Below are 18,940 nucleotides of genomic sequence, written 5' to 3'. Positions count from 1 at the left end.
CCATTTGTATCATTACTTTTATTCATGTATGTTTGCATTAGGGTTTGTTAGTATTAAGGCTATATAATTATTCTATTATGCATGTCATGTTATGGTTATTTACTATTAGTTATGTATGACCCCTTTTCATTTCAAGTAAATTTTTTAAATAATATATTCAAATTGTATATATATTATTTTTAAATATTTCATAATTTTTATCCAAATTCAAAAAGGGAAAATTTTCTAAATAATGTAATATTTTGCGTTTGAAAATTTGAGAAAACGTGCTGTAACGTGTTGAGTTTCGATTTCTCGTTTGACCAAATAGCCAAATATCCTCTTAAAATTTCAAAGTATCGGTTTTGGAAACCATAAGGTGATCTTGGTTTCGAGGGTTTAAAGTATCGTATCCTGACGTGCTGGATGTGATATTCTTTCAAAATAAGAGAATCCTAAATTCTAACCCATGTTATTCGAGTTTTTTTTAAGGATTGTATTTTTAAAACTTTTCAAATTTTTCAATCTTCGACATTAAGACAGTAATTTCGTACGTAACCGACTCCCAAACCTATTTTTCTGAATTTCGTAGACCAAAATCATTGTTTTAATAAAATCAAATCGTTTATCAAAAACAATCACTTTTCGAGGTCTTCCGATTACACCTCATCAAAAAGGATTGGTGGCGACTCTCATTTTCATTTTCATTTTCAAAATCCAAGTCGATCCCGTATTGTCAAAAAAATGGTGTCAACACAGATCATTTTAACTTAAAACAAAATTATGTCCAAAACAATAACACCCATAACTTCTGCAGCAGATTATCAGGAAATTACTAACCAAAATCTTGTTGCATTACGAATCTGAATTACCTTAAAGTTTACAAGCAAACTAAAAGCATCCAAATAAACATTCAAAAAGAGCATTTTTAACATTCTGTTCCATTATAATTGTTTGTATTTAACAATAATTCAACGAAATGAAATACAAAAAGAGAAGAAAAAACATGCAATTGATTCATTAGATCAATTATTAGAGAAGGGAAAATAGAGAAGATGCACCATAATGGGTCAAAATTCGAGCTAATCAATTATTTATATAAGAAAAAAAGGTTCTTTTTTACCCCAAGAAAGAGGGGAAAACAAAATTGATTTCTATTGGAAGAAAAAAGAAAGGGAAGAAAACAAAATCATGCCCACTAATCCCATTTGAACAAATAATGTGTGAACTTAAAGACTTTGAGTTTTTGCTCATTAGTTGTGCCTCAGCCACCACCATCATTACCATATCTTAATTATTCCATTACCACCAACAAGAATCCAGCTTGCACCGTTCAAGGAAGATGAAACGTAAAAATAACAAAAACCATAAAAAAAAATAAAAAAGAGGGATTAACCAGCAATCAAATTGGGCCAAAACAACATGTTGCTACTAAAAAACAACCACATATTTCTTCCTTTTTTTCATTCTTACCTTCGAGAGAGGAAGATGAACACCATCGTTGATTAGTGCAGTGCAAATTTCGACAACGAAAGGCGAAAAGAAGGAAAATCAAAGGTGAATGCCGGCGACTGGTGTTGGGAACCGTTGCTGGCTGACTGCAAGCTCTAGACCAGAGTGGGAAGGAAGGGGGAAATGGAAAGAGGCTTTGGGTTAGTTTACTGCTTCAGAAAAAAACTTTGGAAAATGTTAAAGATATTTTCCTAAAATAAAGCCTTCTTTTCTCATGTTTTTGAGAAGGTTTTACGGTGAGAATTCATTTTCTATCAAACAAACAGTGAAAAAAGATGAAAATATTTTCCTTAACTTATTTTACAGGTAAACAAACGAAGCCTTAAACAAAGTAAGATATAATAGATGACAAAAAATTATATAAATCATATCAACTAAACCACTTTCGGCGTAAAATTAGTTGTTACATTGGCTTTTGAAGATTGGAAGAGGCATAAATCGGTACTCAACTCCATTAAATACAACTTTCTTATAATTATTTTATATCCATGCTTAGTTCTAATATATTACTAATTCACGTTTTAATCATTTCATTGATGCCACATTGTTTATAATGCGTGCCGACATGTGTGGGTCAAGTCCCATGAATCTTATTATATTTAGCGTAGGTAGAGTTTCCATTGCCTATAGCTAGAACATCCCCAAAAAAGAAAAAAGAAAACAGAAAAAGCTGTCTGGATCTCAGTAATAGGGCTGATGGCAACGAATGGGTGTGAAGGTAGGTTGAAGATGATTGAGGAACTGACCACAAATGCTGAGCAAATTCAAGACGAGGTATTGGGGGAAATACTAAGTCGAAATGCAGGAACAGAGTATTTAAGGGGATACCTCCATGGTCAAACCGAGAAGCAGCTCTTTAAGAAAAATGTTCCCATAGTTACTTATGAAGATCTCAAGCCTTACATAAATAGGATTGCTAATGGGGAGACATCAGATATCCTTTTAGCTGAACCCATTACAGGGTTCTTTCTAAGGCATGCATGAATTTGTTGCTTTGCTTCTGTGTGTTTTGGGGTACTGTTTGATTCCTTCTAATAGTTCTATCATCTGTTTGATCAAATGCAGCTCTGGGACTTCAGGCGGGCAGCCAAAGCTGATGCCTGTCACTGCTGAAGTTGCTAATAAGTGGGAATTATTTCGTGGCTTGTACGAGTCTCCTGCGATAAAGTAAGGAACCCATCCCTATTTTCTTCTAGTTTTTCTTTCAGCTGCTTGTGAATACATGTATATAAGTTACCATATTAAGCAAATACATATGTATAATATACCATGCAGATTGTAACACCCGTATTTAGTAAATACTACTTGTACATATATAGATATAATATACATAGTTGCTTTTCTTGCTTTTTGCATTTACAACGGCAACTTAGTCCTAAAACTAACTATTTGCCTTTATCCGTCTAATTTTAAAGGCACTTTGGTGACATCAACCAAGCCGGTAAAAGACTGGAGCTTATGTTTGGCAGACCAGAGATTGAAACTCCTAGTGGCCTCAAGGCAGCATCTGTTTCAACGAGCATATACAACGAGTGTAATTTTAGAACCATTTTGTCTAAGCTTTACACAAGCCCCATTGAGACCATCTTTTGCCCAGACCCCAACCAGGGCTTATACTGTCAATTACTTTTTGGTTTAATCCAACGAGACGAGGTTGTCAAGGTTGGTTCAGTCTTTGCATCTACAGTGTTAAGAGGTATCAAGTTTGTAGAAAATCACTGGCAAGAGCTATGCTATGACATAAAAACAGGTCAATTAAGCGATTGGATCACCGACTCAGGATGCAGAAATGCAGCATCATTGGTCATGAAGCCTAATCCAGAACAGGCTGACTTGATAGAAACTATATGTAATTGTAAATCATGGGAAGGAATAATCAGAAAGTTATGGCCTAAAGCAAGGTATATTGGTTGTATTTGTACTGGCATTATGAGACAGTATACTACAGAACTCGAGTTCTATTCCAGAGGGCTCCCTTTAGTTTCAGATTTATATGCTTGCTCGGAAGCTATTTGTGGGATTAACTTAGAACCTCTACGCAAACCTTGTGATGTCTCCTACACATTTCTCCCTAACATGGCTTACTTCGAATTCCTTCCAGTAAAGAATGAAGGTGATGGATCTATTGAAATGAAGAGCAACAATGAAGATACTGAACTTGTTGATCTTGTAAATGTGAAGGCTGGTCAGTGTTATGAACTAGTTGTCACAACCTGTGCAGGTAAAAGTTCCTGTTTTGAATATAATCAATTAATCAAATGCCATGTTCTAATCTGCATTATGCTTCCTAGTTCCTACATTAACCTGTTAGATAATGATCTAATCTAGTTTGATGATATTCCTTTCTTTGTTTCTTTCAGGATTATATCGATATAAAGTTGGAGATGTTCTTATGGTGAGTGGTTTCTACAATAATGCACCTCAATTCCAATTTGTGGAGAGGAAAAATGTTATTCTAAGTGTTGATCAGGAAAAAACAAGCGAAACAGACCTTTTCAAGGCTGTGACAGAAGCAAAGGCTCTTCTCGATCCACTGGGATTCATCTTGACAGAGTACACTAGCTACGTTGATACTTCTTCAGCACCAGGTCACTATGTCTTATTTTGGGAGATCAAGGGAAAAGAAGGCAAGCATTGCAAAGAACTTGACCCAAAGATATGGTAGAGTGTTGCTCTAGAATGGATGATGCGGAATCCCGGATCTAGACACAAGAGAAACACAAATTAGAAATAAAACGAGAATAAAATTAGTTAAATAATAAATAAATAAATAAAAAGGATAGATTTGCCCTATGGAACCCTTGGTTAACTTGTAACCAAAAACGCCAATGATTGAGCGGCTCCCTACGAAACCCCTAGAAGAAGAACCTCTAGAAACACCGATGAACGGGAAAGAAATTTGAATATTTGCAACTCCGAAATACCCTCGAAAGTAACAAACTCCAAACTAAATAGCAAGAGAAGAATCACTCTACTCTAAAAAAATTTGCCTCACACAAATTTGAAAGAAAACAAATACTCTTCTTTTTATTCTTCTTTCAATGTGTAGAAAACAAGCCTATTTATAGGCAAATTACAAGAGTAATTGAATCCTAATAAAAACTCTTTAAAGAGTAATTGAATTCTAATAAAACTCTTTAAAATTATCTAAGAAAATAAATAAATAATAACCTAACCAATAAAATTACTTAACTCATAAATGATGTGTTCCAACCAATGAGAATTAAGTAAATAATAATAATAATAATAATAATATACATAAAAGATCAATCCACCAATTTATGGGCTTTCACTATTCCAAGATTGGTCCAGTGAATTGCATTCTCGTATTTGTCAATGTCACGAACATGATGAATTAAATTTGTAGCAACAAAGTCTTGGACAAAAGCATTCATCTTTAATTTTAATTGTCGTGCCTTGCTTCGAGTAATTGGACCACTAGGAAAAACAACCCCTTGAGTGTCACCTCCTTGGCTCGTATCATTCTCCCCCTCTTCAAGAAGATTTGTCCTCGAATCTGAACCTACATCAAATTCAAAAGGAGAAAGATCAGAAACATTGAAAGTAGCACTAACACTATACTCACCAGGAAGATCAATGCGATAAGCATTGTCATTTATTTTCTCGAGTACTTGGAATGGTCCATCTCCTCGTGCTTCAAGTTTATTATTTCTCTTAGAAGGAAATCGTTCCTTCCTCATATGCACCCATACCCAATCTCCAGGTTCAAACAAGACTTGCTTTCGCCCTTTATTAACTCGATGTGCATTGGACTCATTCTTTTTCTCAATGGCTTTACGAGCCTTCTCATGGATCTCTTTCACTAAATCAGCTTTCCTTTCACCATCTAAATTAGCAATCTCATTCAAAGGTAAAGGAAGCAAATCTAAAATAGTAAGTGGATTAAAGCCATATACAATCTCAAAAGGAGTAAAACTTGTGGAAGAATGAACAGAACGATTATAAGCAAACTCAACATAGGGTATCCATTCTTCCCAAGATTTAACATTCTTACCTATTATGGCTCTAAGCAAAGATCCCAAAACTCGATTTACCACCTCGGTTTGACCATCAGTTTGAGGGTGGCATGTAGTAGAGTAAAGTAATTTAGTACCTAACTTACCCCATAACACCTTCCAAAAGTGACTAAGAAATTTTGCATCTCTATCGGAAACGATAGTCCTTGGGATTCCATGTAATCTCACAACTTCACGGAAAAATAGATCGGCAACATGGGTTGCATCATCAGTCTTATGGCATGGAATGAAATGAGCCATTTTAGAAAATCGATCCACAACCACAAAGATGCTATCTCGTCCACGCTTTGTCCTTGGTAAACCTATTATAAAATCCATTGAAATGTCAGTCCAAGGTGAACTAGGAACAGGAAGAGGAATATATAGACCATGAGGCATCACAGTGGATTTAGCTTGTTTACAAGTAATGCAAGTAGAGCAAATTTTCTCAACAAGTTTTCGCATGTTAGGCCAATAAAAATGCTCATGTAAAACATCATGAGTCTTAGTGACTCCAAAATGACCCATAAGACCACCACTATGAGCCTCTCGAACCAACAATTCTCGCATTGAACACTTTGGTAAGCATAGTCTATTATTTCGAAAAAGATGGCCATCATGCTTATAAAATTTATGAAATGCACCATGTTCACATGCGTCATAAATGCTTGCAAAATCAGAATCAGTGGCATATAAATCTTTAAGATACTCAAAACCTAATAACTTAGTATGCAAAGTACTAAGTAAAGTGTACCTCCTTGATAGAGCATCAGCCACAATATTATCTTTACCTTTCTTATACCTTATAACATAAGGAAAAAATTCAATAAATTCAACCCACCTCTCATGTCGCTTGTTCAACTTACCTTGTCCCTTTAAGTGCTTAAGTGATTCATGGTCAGTGTGAATCACAAACTCCTTTGGTAAAAGTTAATGTTGCCAAACTTCTAATGCCCTTACCAAGGCATACAACTCTTTATCATAGGTCGAATAGTTCAAATGTGCTCCACCAAGTTTCTCACTAAAGTAGGCTAGTGGTTTACTATCTTGCATGAGGACGGCACCTATACCTACACCAGAAGCATCACATTCAATCTCAAAGGTCTTTTCAAAATTAGGTAAAACAAGAATATGAGCATTACACAATTTATCTTTAAGTTCATTAAATGCTAATTCTTGCTTATCTGTCCAATGAAAAGATACATCCTTTTTAATAAGTGTAGTCAAAGGTGAAGCAATTGTGGAAAAGTTACGAACAAACCTGCGGTAGAAACCGGCTAACCCAAGGAAAGACCTTACCTCAGAAACAGTTTTAGGGATAGGCCATTCTTGAATTGCCTTTACCTTCTCCTCATCCACATGGATTCCTGTAGAACTTATCACAAAACCCCAAAAAACAAGCTTATCCATACAAAAGGTGCATTTTTCAAGATTAGCAAAGAGTCGTTCATGCCTTAACACATCCAATACTAATTTAACATGCCCAACATGATCATTCAAAGTTTTGCTATAAATCAGTATGTCATCAAAATACACAACGACAAATTTTCCTAAAAAAGGTCTAAGTATGTGGTTCATTAATCTCATGAATGTGCTAGGAGCATTAGTTAAGCCAAATGGCATAACTAACCACTCATATAGGCCATACTTAGTCTTAAAAGCAGTTTTCCATTCATCACATTGTTTCATTCTTATTTGATGGTAACCACTTTTTAAGTCAATTTTAGAGAAAATGCATGCACCATTAAGCTCATCCAACATATCATCTAATCGAGGAATTGGATATCGATACTTTACCGTAATCTTGTTGACAGCACGACAATCAACACACATTCTTCAAGAACCATCTTTTTTTGGGACGAGAAGTACAGGGACCGCACAAGGGCTTAGACTCTCACGAATTAACCCTTTCTCTAAGAGATCTTCAACTTGCCTTTGCAACTCCTTAGTTTCTTCAGGATTGCTTCGATAGACTGGTCTATTCGGAATACTCGAACCAGGCACAAAGTCAATTTGATGTTCAATCCCTCGTAAATGAGGTAATCCCTTAGGCATTTCAGAAGGAAATACATCCTCAAAATCCTGCAAAAGATCAACAAAACAACTAGGCAAATGTGTATTAGGGTTAGTCAAAATAAAGTTTTCCCTAAACCTAATAATTACAAATGTTTGTTTTGTACAAAGAGCAAATTTGATATCTCGAAACCTAGCGAATAAGCTCACTTTCTCATCTCGTGACTTGTGTGTGCAATCACTCACCAATGTTGGGCCTTTAAGTTGGCTTTTAACACTAAGAGCCTCTTTACTCTCAGCCTTTTTCAATGATTTTACCTCACTTCCCTTACCCATCTCACTAGCAAGTTTGAGTTGATCATTGTAGACTTCTTGAGGAGGAAGTGGAGCCAAAGTAAACTTCTTTCCAAGGAACACAAAAGTATATTGGTTAAGGAAACCATCATGATTTACTCGTCGATCAAACTGCCATGGCCGTCCAAGTAATATGTGCCCAGCTTGCATTGGAACAACATCACACAAAACTTTATCAGAGTATCTACCAATAGAAAATGAAACTAAGCATTGTTTAGATACTTTTACCTCCCCACTATCATTCAGCCATTGTAAGCAGTATGGCATTGGATGCTTCACACAAGGTAGGCCAAGTTTCTCAACAAGGGAAGAACTCACTACATTGGTGCAACTTCCACTATCGATGATCAATGAACTAGGTTGTCCACCAATCAAACATCTCGTGTGGAAAATGTTATCTCTTTGTTCGCGCCCTTCGTCTTTAAACTGGACATTTAAAGCCCTTCGAGCAACAAGTGCTTTCTCACCATACTTCATGTACTCTTCATACTCATCATGATCATGCACATCATCAGCATCTTCCAAAGGAGGCATCTCATTTTGAGTTGTAAGTTTTATATCAAGATACTCCCTTTGCTCTTGTAACATTTGGGTCATGCGATGCTCGAGTTGAGTTTGCAACTTTTTCATCTCTTTTTGTAATAACTCAACCAAAGGATCGTTCTCTCTTTTTTGCTCATCCTTTTCATTTTTACTAGTTTGGGATCTAGTGATCGGCATGGTATCTGTGAAAAAATCACACAAACAGGAACAAGAAAATAATAATAATAACCTCACTCGTTAGCTCTTAAAAGAATAACTCTCTGAATGATTCAAAACTTGTAAATATGTTTGGAGAGGGTTACTAATCAAGATCAAATAATGGAGGTGCAAACTTCAAAGAAACAATGAAGATCCTAATTGCTTTAAGAGGCCAATAAACTTGACGAAGCAATTTGTAATGGAGGCAACACGGATGAAGGAATTGTGCGTGCCTTTAATATCTGCTAACACAAGAAGAAACAAAGTGTTAGAAAACGTAAGAGAAACAAAAAAACGTAGACCTGCAACGATCCCTAACTCTAGAGTCAAAGAAAACCTTTAATAAGAAGAAAACTTAAGAAAACTCTACCCAATTTAAAGGAAAACAAAAAAATCGGAAACGTTTGGTGTGTTCAGATTTTCAAAAATTGAAGCTTTAATTATATTTGAGTCAAGAAAGAAGGGGAAAAAAATTCAATTTTGGGAAAAAATAAAATAAAAATAATAACAATAATAGGAAAAGAAGAAACCTACGTATGAAAGGTAGGCAACTTTTTTTTTGTGCTTTTTTTTTGCGCTTTTTACTCTCTCTTTTTTGCGCTTTTTTTTTGCTTTTTTTTTATTTTTTTTGCGCTTTTTACTCTTTTTTGCGCTTTTTTGCTTTTTTTTTTGTTTTTTTTGCTGTTTTTGCTGTTTTTTTTGCTTTTATTTAAAGAATAAGAGGAGAATAAACACAAAATTTTTTTAAAAAAAATCGACGAAACCGATGAAAAGTGTTTTTGGTATTTTGACTCGTTTCGGATTTGATTTTAGCTTCGAAAATAACACCGAATGGCCTGAAATTGATATCAACTGATGCGGAATCCCGGATCTAGACACAAGAGAAACACAAATTAGAAATAAAACGAGAATAAAATTAGTTAAATAATAAATAAATAAATAAATAAAAAGGATAGATTTGCACTATGGAACCCTTGGTTAACTTGTAACCAAAAACGCCAATGATTGAGCGGCTCCCTACGAAACCCCTAGAAGAAGAACCTCTAGAAACACCGATGAACGGGAAAGAAATTTGAATATTTGCAACTCCGAAATACCCTTGAAAGTAACAAACTCCAAACTAAATAGCAAGAGAAGAATCACTCTACTCTAAAAAAATTTGCCTCACACAAATTTGAAAGAAAAAAAATACTCTTCTTTTTATTCTTCTTTCAATGTGTAGAGAACAAGCCTATTTATAGGCAAATTACAAGAGTAATTGAATCATAATAAAAACTCTTTAAAGAGTAATTGAATCCTAATAAAACTCTTTAAAATTATCTAAGAAAATAAATAAATAATAACCTAACCAATAAAATTACTTAACTCATAAATGATGTGTCCCAACCAATGAGAATTAAGTAAATAATAATAATAATAATAATAATAATAATAATATACATAAAAGATTAATCCACCAATTTATGGGCTTTCACTATTCCAAGATTGGCCCAGTGAATTGCATTCTCGTATTTGTCAATGTCACGAACATGATGAATTAAATTTGTAGCAACAAAGTCTTGGACAAAAGCATTCATCTTTAATTTTAATTGTCGTGCCTTGCTTCGAGTAATTGGACCACTAGAAAAAACAACCCCTTGAATGTCACCTCCTTGGCTCGTATCAATGGAAGAGTCATTGCATTATATATATAAAATCTATAGGAAAAGGAACATAATTGCAGCTTTGGAGATTAGGGTGGTAAAGCAAGGATGTTTTGAGGCACTAATGGATTACTATGTGTCCAAGGGAACTTCATTGAGCCAATACAAAAAACCTAGTTGCATTAAATCTGAGGAAGCCTTGAAGATATTAGATTCAAGAGTGATAGGAAAGTATTTCAGCCCCAAACCACCGTTATAATTAGTTTGCATCAGTTCTTGTTTAAGATTACCTAATCCTTCCTATGAATAAAAGCTCAGGAGAATAATCCTTTTCACTTTATTGTGTAGGCATACATTAATGTTTGGTAAAGTTATTAATATCTTGTTTCGAACTCAAAGGCAAGCAATTGTTATACTTACACATGTATTCTCATGTAATTTTCTTATGAATCGTTTGATACATTGTGGGAAAGTTGATATGCCTATATCAAAGGGCTTTATATGCATGGAAGAACATATTTGGGATATTTCTTAACGTAGTGGCTGATGCTATCTATAAGGTAGGTAAAGTGGAAGAAGTTGTAGAATTGATTGGTGAGATGAAGGGTAATTTCCCCCTGATATTATTTACTACACCACTTTAATCAATGGATATTGTCTTCAAGGTATAGCTAAAGATGCATTGAACTTGTTCAAGGAGATAATGGAGAATAGTCACAAGCCTTTGATATTGTTTCTTACGGTGTCTTTGTTAGGGGCTTAGCTAGAACTGCTCTTACAGAAGAGGTGATCAATCTCTGGGATTATGTAGAGACGCAAGGTTTGAAGTGTAACACTATCGTGCACAACATGGTCCTTAAAGGTTTATGTAAAAGTGGGAAGGTGAAGGAAGCTAAAGCCTTCTTACATACGATCAATTTTGAGGATTAATTGTTACACCTCAAACTTGACTTGAGAGTCCAGTCAAATTCGGACTCGGTCAATCATTCAATTAATGCGATTAACAAATTAATTCATTTTAACAAATTTAATTATCAAATTTAAAACTAAAAAGTTCAAATAAATTAATCGTTCAATTCAAACACACAAAGATCGCTTTCCTTAAACTAAATATTTAACCAATATAAAAATAAACCACAAATTTGATGGACCTAAGTACATGCCAAAGCTAGACTAAGTGAAAACATCGTCACAAACTAAGGATTGCGAGGACTCTTTAGTGATGTTGCTTGATCTGAAACTTACGAATCATCTATATTTGATGTATGAAATTAAAAATCTAAACGCTAAGTAATTTACAACTTAATAGTAATCTAATACATTTTAAACTACCAAATATATATATAAATCTAACTCTACTTTGAAATTAAAAACCAAATATATCACAAGAAATTAAACACCTAAATTAACTTAGCTAACCGATATCCAATATAGCGAGCGATCAGCGGCTATTTTGACGATGGACCAGCATTATTTTGGAGGAAAGCAACGGGGCAATAAACAAGGCTTTTGGATGGAGATTCGATGGCAATTTGGAGGCGCTTTTCAGGGGTTAGCCAAATCTTGCATAAATAAAAATCCTATTCTAAAAAAACCTACAATCCCAATTTTTTAGGGTTAGCCACGATTCTTTCAGAAAAACAAAAAACATTCCCTAATTTGATTGTATAATATAATATTTTACCAGTCAAATATTCATATATTTGGTAAAGGAGATACAAAGCAAGTTTTCCAGCAAAACTTACGTATATTAAAATATTGTATGTAAGCTAACATTAGGTTGCCTCTTGCAATGTTGGTGTTATTTTGGTGATAATTTTTTATTTTCATTTTCTTCTCTTTTCCTTTTACATTTGAAATATATGCTACGGGTGATTAAAAAATTGATCCTCTGTGTTGGCATAATGACAATAATGTTCATCGCTCTAGGTTTGATTTAAGTTCAAGTCGCGTTACCGTTAAAATTTTACCCTCCTCTTATAATCCATCTAAGAAAATAAAAAAATTTATTTTTTTAATCTTTTACATTCCGGTTAAGCGAATACTAAATTTTTATATTATGCTGATTACTAAAAATTAATTTTTTTTTTATTTTTTATTGAATTATATTCATAATTTACAAACGTAACTTAAATCTTAATTAATAAATTAGAGAATGAATTAAGTATATGGATTAATAATATAAAATTATATATTTTATTATTGTAAATTATTAAAAATGAAATAAAGGTACAAAAAATTATATTTTTACCAAAAATTAATCCCTTATTTTATTTCAAACTAAAATGAGAAAAAAATATATTATATTTACTTGTTTAAAAAACAAATGTAAATTAAAATAATATTTATTTGATTGTATTTATTAATTAATATAATTTATTATTAAAACTTAATTCTAAAAATGGCAGTCACTTTAAATATAATTAAAAAGAAAAGGAAGTATTTTGAGTTAGTTTTAAAATATTCCCCTTTTTTTAAAAATTAAATTTATTATACTCTTTTAGCTGTGGACTCGAGTTAGTATTGCAAATCATTTGAGAAAGTAGTTCTCTATTTTCTGTTATTTGAGTAGTTATCAAATGACCCACATAATTTCATAAAGGTTCTGGCCTCTTGAGAATAAATCGTTTACTGTTGTAAACGAATTACTCACTCATTGCCCATCCGTCTTTGTGAATAGGCCAATAAATACAAATATTTTCTTATAAATATAATTATATTTATTTTAATATTGATAAAGCATGTTTCACCATCATTATTTAAATAAGAATTGTTTGATTGTTTTTGATCAAAAGTCCACAAAGGGCACCTTAGTCAATATATATATATATTAAAAAAATATTATTTCAATATTTAATATATTAGTAGGTACATTGGCTTTTGAAGATTGGAAGAGGCATAAATTGGTACTCAATTACATTAAATTCAACTTTTCATGTTTTAATCATTTCATTGATGCCACATTGTTTATTATGCGTGTCGACATGTGTGGGTCTAGTCCAATGAACCTTTTTATATTTAGCCAATAACTAAACATCCCCAAAAAAGAAAACACAAGAAGCTGTGTGGATCTCAGTAATAGGGTTGATGGCAACGAATGGGAATGAAGGTGGGTTGAAGATGATTGAGGAACTGACCACAAATGCTGAGCAAATTCAAGACGAGGAATTGGGGGAAATACTAAGTAGAAATGCAGGAACAGAGTATTTAAGGGGATTCCTCCATGGTCAAACCGAGAAGCAGCTCTTTAAGAAAAATGTTCCCATAGTTACGTATGAAGATCTCAAGCCTTACATAGATAGGATTGCTAATGGGGAGACATCAGATATCCTTTTAGCTGAACCCGTTACAGGGTTCTTTCTAAGGCATGCATGAATTTGTTGCTTTGCTTCTGTGTGTTTTGGGGTATTGTTTGCTGCCTTCTAATAGTTCTATCATCTGTTTGATCAAATGCAGCTCTGGGACTTCAGGCGGGCAGCCAAAGCTGATTCCTGTCAGTGCTGAATATCATAAGAAGGGGGCATTAGTTGGAACCTTCGCCCAGTCTCCGATGATGAGGTATGAACCCATATCAATTTCTTGTTTTCAGCTTTTCATTCAACTGCATGTGAAATCAAACCTTTTACTCATTGACCAATTACGGATAAAAATCCCCTGCCTAGACTTGCCATTAACAATAAATTGCGGTTTACTTCTCCGATTAAATAAAAAGATAGAGGTAAACTACGTAGTTACTCATCTAACAATTAAAAGTTCAAAAAAAAATTGTTAGTTAAGCAATCACATCATTTAGTTAGGTCATATTGTTCGCTCCCGTTAAAATCACAAATGTTGGCATGATAGTTAAAAAAATCAGTATAATAATAAATTTAGCCCTAAATTTTTTATATATTATATCAATTTAGTCATAATTTTAAAACATTAACCTTCAAAATTTACAATCTCAATTTGATCTTAATTCTAAAAAAATAAAAAATATATTTTCAAAAAATTATAATAATTGTTATTAAATAAATAATAATAATAATAATAAAAGTAAAAAAAAAGAAAAAGAAATAGGAGAACAAAGAGAAATGCATATTTTTATTGATCAATGGAGATGTGTACAATGTTGTTCCAAAATTCATATTTATAGACATAAGACATATAAATGAAATAAATTCTACTTCTAATTAGTCTTAAGAGTCTTGAAGTACATAAAATTTATCTTGATATTGATGGACATCCACTTAATAAAAAAATATTTATAACAATAATAAATTTAAAATTTATATTAATAATATTAATATTAAATAAATATAATTATATTAATTACTAAATTGATATAATATGTTAAGGGCTAAATTTATTTTTATACCAATTCTTTTAATTGCCACATCAGCCTTCTGTTGGTGATTTTAACGGGAGAGACCAAAATGGCCGAACTAGGTAACATGGGTGTTTAAATTGTAAATAATTTTTAGTGTCTAAAATGAATTTTTTTTATAATTGAGTAACTATTTGTATAGTTTTTTCTTTAAAAAAGTTCTTATCAAAAAAGACAGCCCAATACTAACTCATATGTAATATTATAATGTAAATATTAAGATAATTATGTATAAAATTTTAATAAATAAAAAATATATAAAAATAATATAAATTAAAAAATTCCAAAAAATAAAAGTAAACTTAAGTTAAACATTTATAACTATAGGGGAGCTTGGACAATTTTAAATCCATATTTCAAATCGGGCTAAACTTAGATAAATATAAAATACGGTAATATCATATTTAAGCTAAAATCATGAACACTTTTGCTTAAAGTGAACTATGAAATTATATTGTTGATTAGAAGATTCAAACTCTGATAGGATAATAATCCATTTTAATATTAAATAAAACATTATATTAATGATATATTTAATTCGCAACTGATATTAAACATATTATAATATATTAAATGTATTAGGGAAAATATTTGGCACGTTGCAAGTAGAGTTTTTAGACTCTACAAGTAAGGTTAACAGGTTGATACATATTATATAGGATATAATAAAATATTAAAGAAAATAACTATTTAAAAAAAAGTACAAATGAATTTTTTTTAATTATTTGTAAAATAAAATAAGCTCACTGCTAATATACCAAATATTAACCCAATATATTATATATATTACAATATCATTAGTTATTTAAATATGTATACTTATGCATAGTACTAATATAAGTTTATTATATATTTAAATATTATACAATATAGCATTATTTTCTATGATATAATAATATTTTAGCTTCCTTAAAAATATATATAATTTTAGCTTTCAAACAAGAATATATTTTTTTTAATTTTTTGTATTTATACTATTAATAAACTCCTTAATTAAGTTGGTGTCACATGTTAACTGAGCACCACATGTTTAGTTAGGAAAATTATAAAAATAAAATTCCGTACTTAAAATAAATTATATTATTTAAGGATATTTTAGTTTTTTAATAAAATCTATTCATATTGTGAGATTTGAATCCAAACCAATTGTATTGGTACAACTTTAAATTTACCACTCAACCAAACTTTTTTTTTAATTTCTTTATACGTTTTAATTTTATTATGCACAATTTATTACCTCCATCAATTGTATATATTGTATTCTAAATACGCGGTTTTCACATGCATACATGTTTGATAGAATTTATTATTAACAATGTTCTCGATTGAGTTATTGTCACAAATTAACAAAACACCAACTCAGGACTGATAACACAACAATGATAACAATTATATTAATTTAGTATTTTTAATCTGATGTGTTTTTATGTTTAAATTTCATTTTACTCACAACTTAATCTATTTTTTATTTTATTTTAATATCACAGATATTTTACGTGTTACTAATAATTAGTTCTAAATTATTTATTGTCTATTATTTTTAAACAAGTCTTTATATTCTAAATATGTGATTTCCTTACATATACAAATGTAATAAAATTTCTAATTTTCATTAATTAAAGTCATATCATTTTAAACAAGCCTTTATCCGTCTAAATTTAAAGGCACTTCGGTGACATCAACCAAGCCGGTAAAAGAATGGAGCTTATGTTTGCCAGACCAGAGATTGAAACTCCTAGTGGCCTCAAGGCAGCATCTGTTTCAACGAGCATATACAACGAGAGTAAGTTTAGAACCAATTAGCCTAAGCTTTACACAAGCCCCATTGAGACCATCTTTTGCCCAGACCCCAACCAGGGCCTATACTGTCAATTACTTTTTGGTTTAATCCAACGAGACGAGGTTGTCAAGGTTGGTTCACTCTTTGCATCTACGGTGCTAAGAGGTATCAAGTTTCTAGAAAATCACTGGCAAGAGCTATGCTATGACATAAAAACAGGTCGATTAAGTGATTGGATCACCGACTCAGGATGCAGAAATTCAGCATCATTGATCATGAAGCCTAATCCAGAGCAAGCTGACTTGATAGAGAACATATGCAATTGTAAATCATGGGAAGGAATAATCAGAAAGCTATGGACTAAAGCAAGGTATATTGGTTGTATTTGTACCGGCGCTATGAGACAGTATACTACAGAACTTGAGTTCTATTGCCGAGGGCTCCCTTTAGTTTCAGCTTTCTATGCTTGCTCGGAAACTTTTTGTGGGCTTAACTTAGAACCTCTATGCAAACCTTGTGATATCTCCTACACATTACTCCCTAACATGGCTTACTTTGAATTCCTTCCTGTGAAGAATGAACGTGATGAATCTTTTGAAATGAAGAGCAACGATGAAGATACTGAACTTGTTGATCTTGTAAATGTGATGGTTGGTCAATGTTATGAACTAGTTGTCTCAACTTGTGCAGGTAAAAGTTCCTCCTTTGAATTTAATCAATTAAATGCCATCTTCTAATTTTGCATTTTGCTTCCTAGTTCCTACATTAACCTGTTAGATAATGATCTAATCTAGTTTGATGATATTCCTTTGTTTCTTTCAGGATTATATCGATATAAAGTTGGAGATGTTCTTATGGTGAGTGGTTTCTACAATAATGCACCTCAATTCCAATTTGTGGAGAGGAAAAATGTTATCCTAAGTGTTGATCAGGAAAAAACAAGCGAAACAGACCTTTTCAAGGCTGTGACAGAAGCAAAGGCTCTTCTCGATCCACTCGGATTCATCTTGACGGAGTACACTAGCTATGTTGATACTTCTTCAGCACCAGGTCACTATGTCTTATTTTGGGAGATCAAGGGAAAAGAAGGGAAGCATTGCAAAGAGCTTGACCCAAAGATAATGGTAGAGTGTTGCTCTAGAATGGAAGAGTCATTGCATTATACATATAAAATCTATAGGAAAAGGAACATAATTGCAGCTCTGGAGATTAGGGTGGTAAAGCAAGGAAGTTTTGAGGCACTAATGGATTATTTTGTGTCCAAAGGAACTTCATTGAGCCAATACAAAAAACCTAGTTGTATTAAATCTGAGGAAGCCTTGAAGATACTAGATTCGAGAGTGATAGGAAAGTATTTCAGCCCCAAACCACCGTTATAATTAGTTTGCATCAGTTCTTGTTTAAAAGCTCAGGAGAATAATCCTTTTCACTTTATTGTGTAGGCATGTGTTAATATCTGAAATGTTAAGTAGGGACATACAATTAGATAAACATACCATGTCAGCTATGCTACATGATATCTTGGAAGCTAATAAAGTCCTTTGAGATTCACAAGTGCAGTGAAATGTTTCCAAGTACATCGAAATTCACTCATATGGGATGTCGGAAAAATAGATGAACTTTATCTTAATCTTCAAGCTCGTTCAACTTGTCTCTTAAACATATCTCTGCCCCTTCAGTTAGCAATTTGTATAAGTCCGTCGATGAACTTTATCTTTACTCATTTATTTGCTGTAATTAATTCGAAAATCGAATTATCTTTACTCATTTATTTGCTGTAATTAATTCGAAAATCGAATATACGAAATAATTAAACCACTGCACCATATAGCACATACAATACAAAATTACATCACACCAAGTGCATAAAGTGCAATCATATCATAGAATCCTTCCCCCAATAGCACATATCATTACAAATATGGCATTAACCTCCACCACACCAAATAAGCACAAAAGTGCAATACCAATCTCCATATTATACACATCTCATACCTACGTACACGAAATAGACGCGATAATGCTAACAGTTTTTATTGACATGTCAATTATATCTAAATCATACTAGGGCATTCAATCATTTCTCTTATATTCATCACAATCAAAATCTATATTTATAGACATAACACATAAGACATATAAATGAAATAAACTCTACTTCTAATTAATCTTAGAGTCTTGAAGTACATCAAACTTATACTGATATTGATGGAAATCCCCACCTAATAAGAAAATATTTATAATAATAATAAATTTAAATTTTATATTTATATTATTAATATTAATTATTAAATAAAATAAAAATCTCCCACCTCCCTCCCTCCCTTCCTTGGTTGTAGAGGCTATGGAAAGAAAAGAAAAAAATTTACTAAGCATGTTTGAATTGCCTTATAGAGAATTCTCTAATGAAATTAAAACCCCAAAATAATTCTCTAAAAAGGAAAAAAAGGACAACTTCCCTAAACAAGACATACTTAGAATTTTAGAGAGCTGAATGGTGTTGAATTTATTATTATATTTCTTAAAAATATTTATG

General features: G+C 32.3%; 2 protein-coding genes across 3 annotated transcripts; both read left to right on the top strand.

Annotated features, from left to right (window-relative positions):
* The first annotated feature begins 2,124 nt into the window (after window positions 1–2,124).
* On the top strand, window positions 2,125–18,034 carry LOC107959431 (indole-3-acetic acid-amido synthetase GH3.17-like). Its single transcript, XM_041091725.1, has 5 exons — window positions 2,125–2,465; window positions 2,557–2,658; window positions 2,907–3,712; window positions 3,852–4,147; window positions 17,523–18,034. The coding sequence occupies exons 1-5, from the start codon at window positions 2,188–2,190 to the stop codon at window positions 17,781–17,783; spliced, it is 1,743 nt and encodes a 580-aa protein (XP_040947659.1). The 5' UTR covers window positions 2,125–2,187; the 3' UTR covers window positions 17,784–18,034.
* LOC107960880 (indole-3-acetic acid-amido synthetase GH3.17) lies at window positions 13,213–17,981 on the top strand. 2 transcript variants are annotated; one of them, XM_016897136.2, is made up of 4 exons: window positions 13,216–13,623; window positions 13,715–13,816; window positions 16,289–17,094; window positions 17,227–17,981. In XM_016897136.2, exons 1-3 carry the CDS (start codon window positions 13,346–13,348, stop codon window positions 16,425–16,427), a joined length of 519 nt encoding a protein of 172 aa, XP_016752625.1. In that variant the 5' UTR covers window positions 13,216–13,345; the 3' UTR covers window positions 16,428–17,094; window positions 17,227–17,981. The 2 variants fall into 2 exon arrangements, with proteins under 2 accessions (XP_040947660.1, XP_016752625.1); XM_041091726.1 differs by lacking the exons at window positions 16,289–17,094; window positions 17,227–17,981 and having other exon boundaries at window positions 13,213–13,623; window positions 13,715–14,186.
* Window positions 18,035–18,940: the final 906 nt, after the last annotated feature.

Source organism: Gossypium hirsutum, chromosome D04 (assembly GCF_007990345.1).
Source record: "Gossypium hirsutum isolate 1008001.06 chromosome D04, Gossypium_hirsutum_v2.1, whole genome shotgun sequence".
In the NCBI taxonomy this organism is placed as follows: Eukaryota; Viridiplantae; Streptophyta; class Magnoliopsida; order Malvales; family Malvaceae; genus Gossypium; species Gossypium hirsutum.
Note: the sequence above shows the minus strand (reverse complement) of the source record. Positions and strands in the feature narration are given on the sequence as shown.

What these genes read in the sequence shown, in the direction of transcription:
- LOC107959431 (XM_041091725.1), top strand. Translation starts at nt 2,188, where the DNA reads ATGGCAACGAATGGGTGTGAAGGTAGGTTGAAGATGATTGAGGAACTG. An exon ending in AGTTGTCACAACCTGTGCAG is followed by an intron (nt 3,713 to 3,851) that starts GTAAAAGTTCCT and finishes TGTTTCTTTCAG; the next exon opens with GATTATATCGATATAAAGTT. An exon ending in GCAAAGAACTTGACCCAAAG is followed by an intron (nt 4,148 to 17,522) that starts ATATGGTAGAGT and finishes CTTGACCCAAAG; the next exon opens with ATAATGGTAGAGTGTTGCTC.
- LOC107960880 (XM_041091726.1), top strand. Translation starts at nt 13,346, where the DNA reads ATGGCAACGAATGGGAATGAAGGTGGGTTGAAGATGATTGAGGAACTG. An exon ending in GTTACAGGGTTCTTTCTAAG is followed by an intron (nt 13,624 to 13,714) that starts GCATGCATGAAT and finishes GATCAAATGCAG; the next exon opens with CTCTGGGACTTCAGGCGGGC.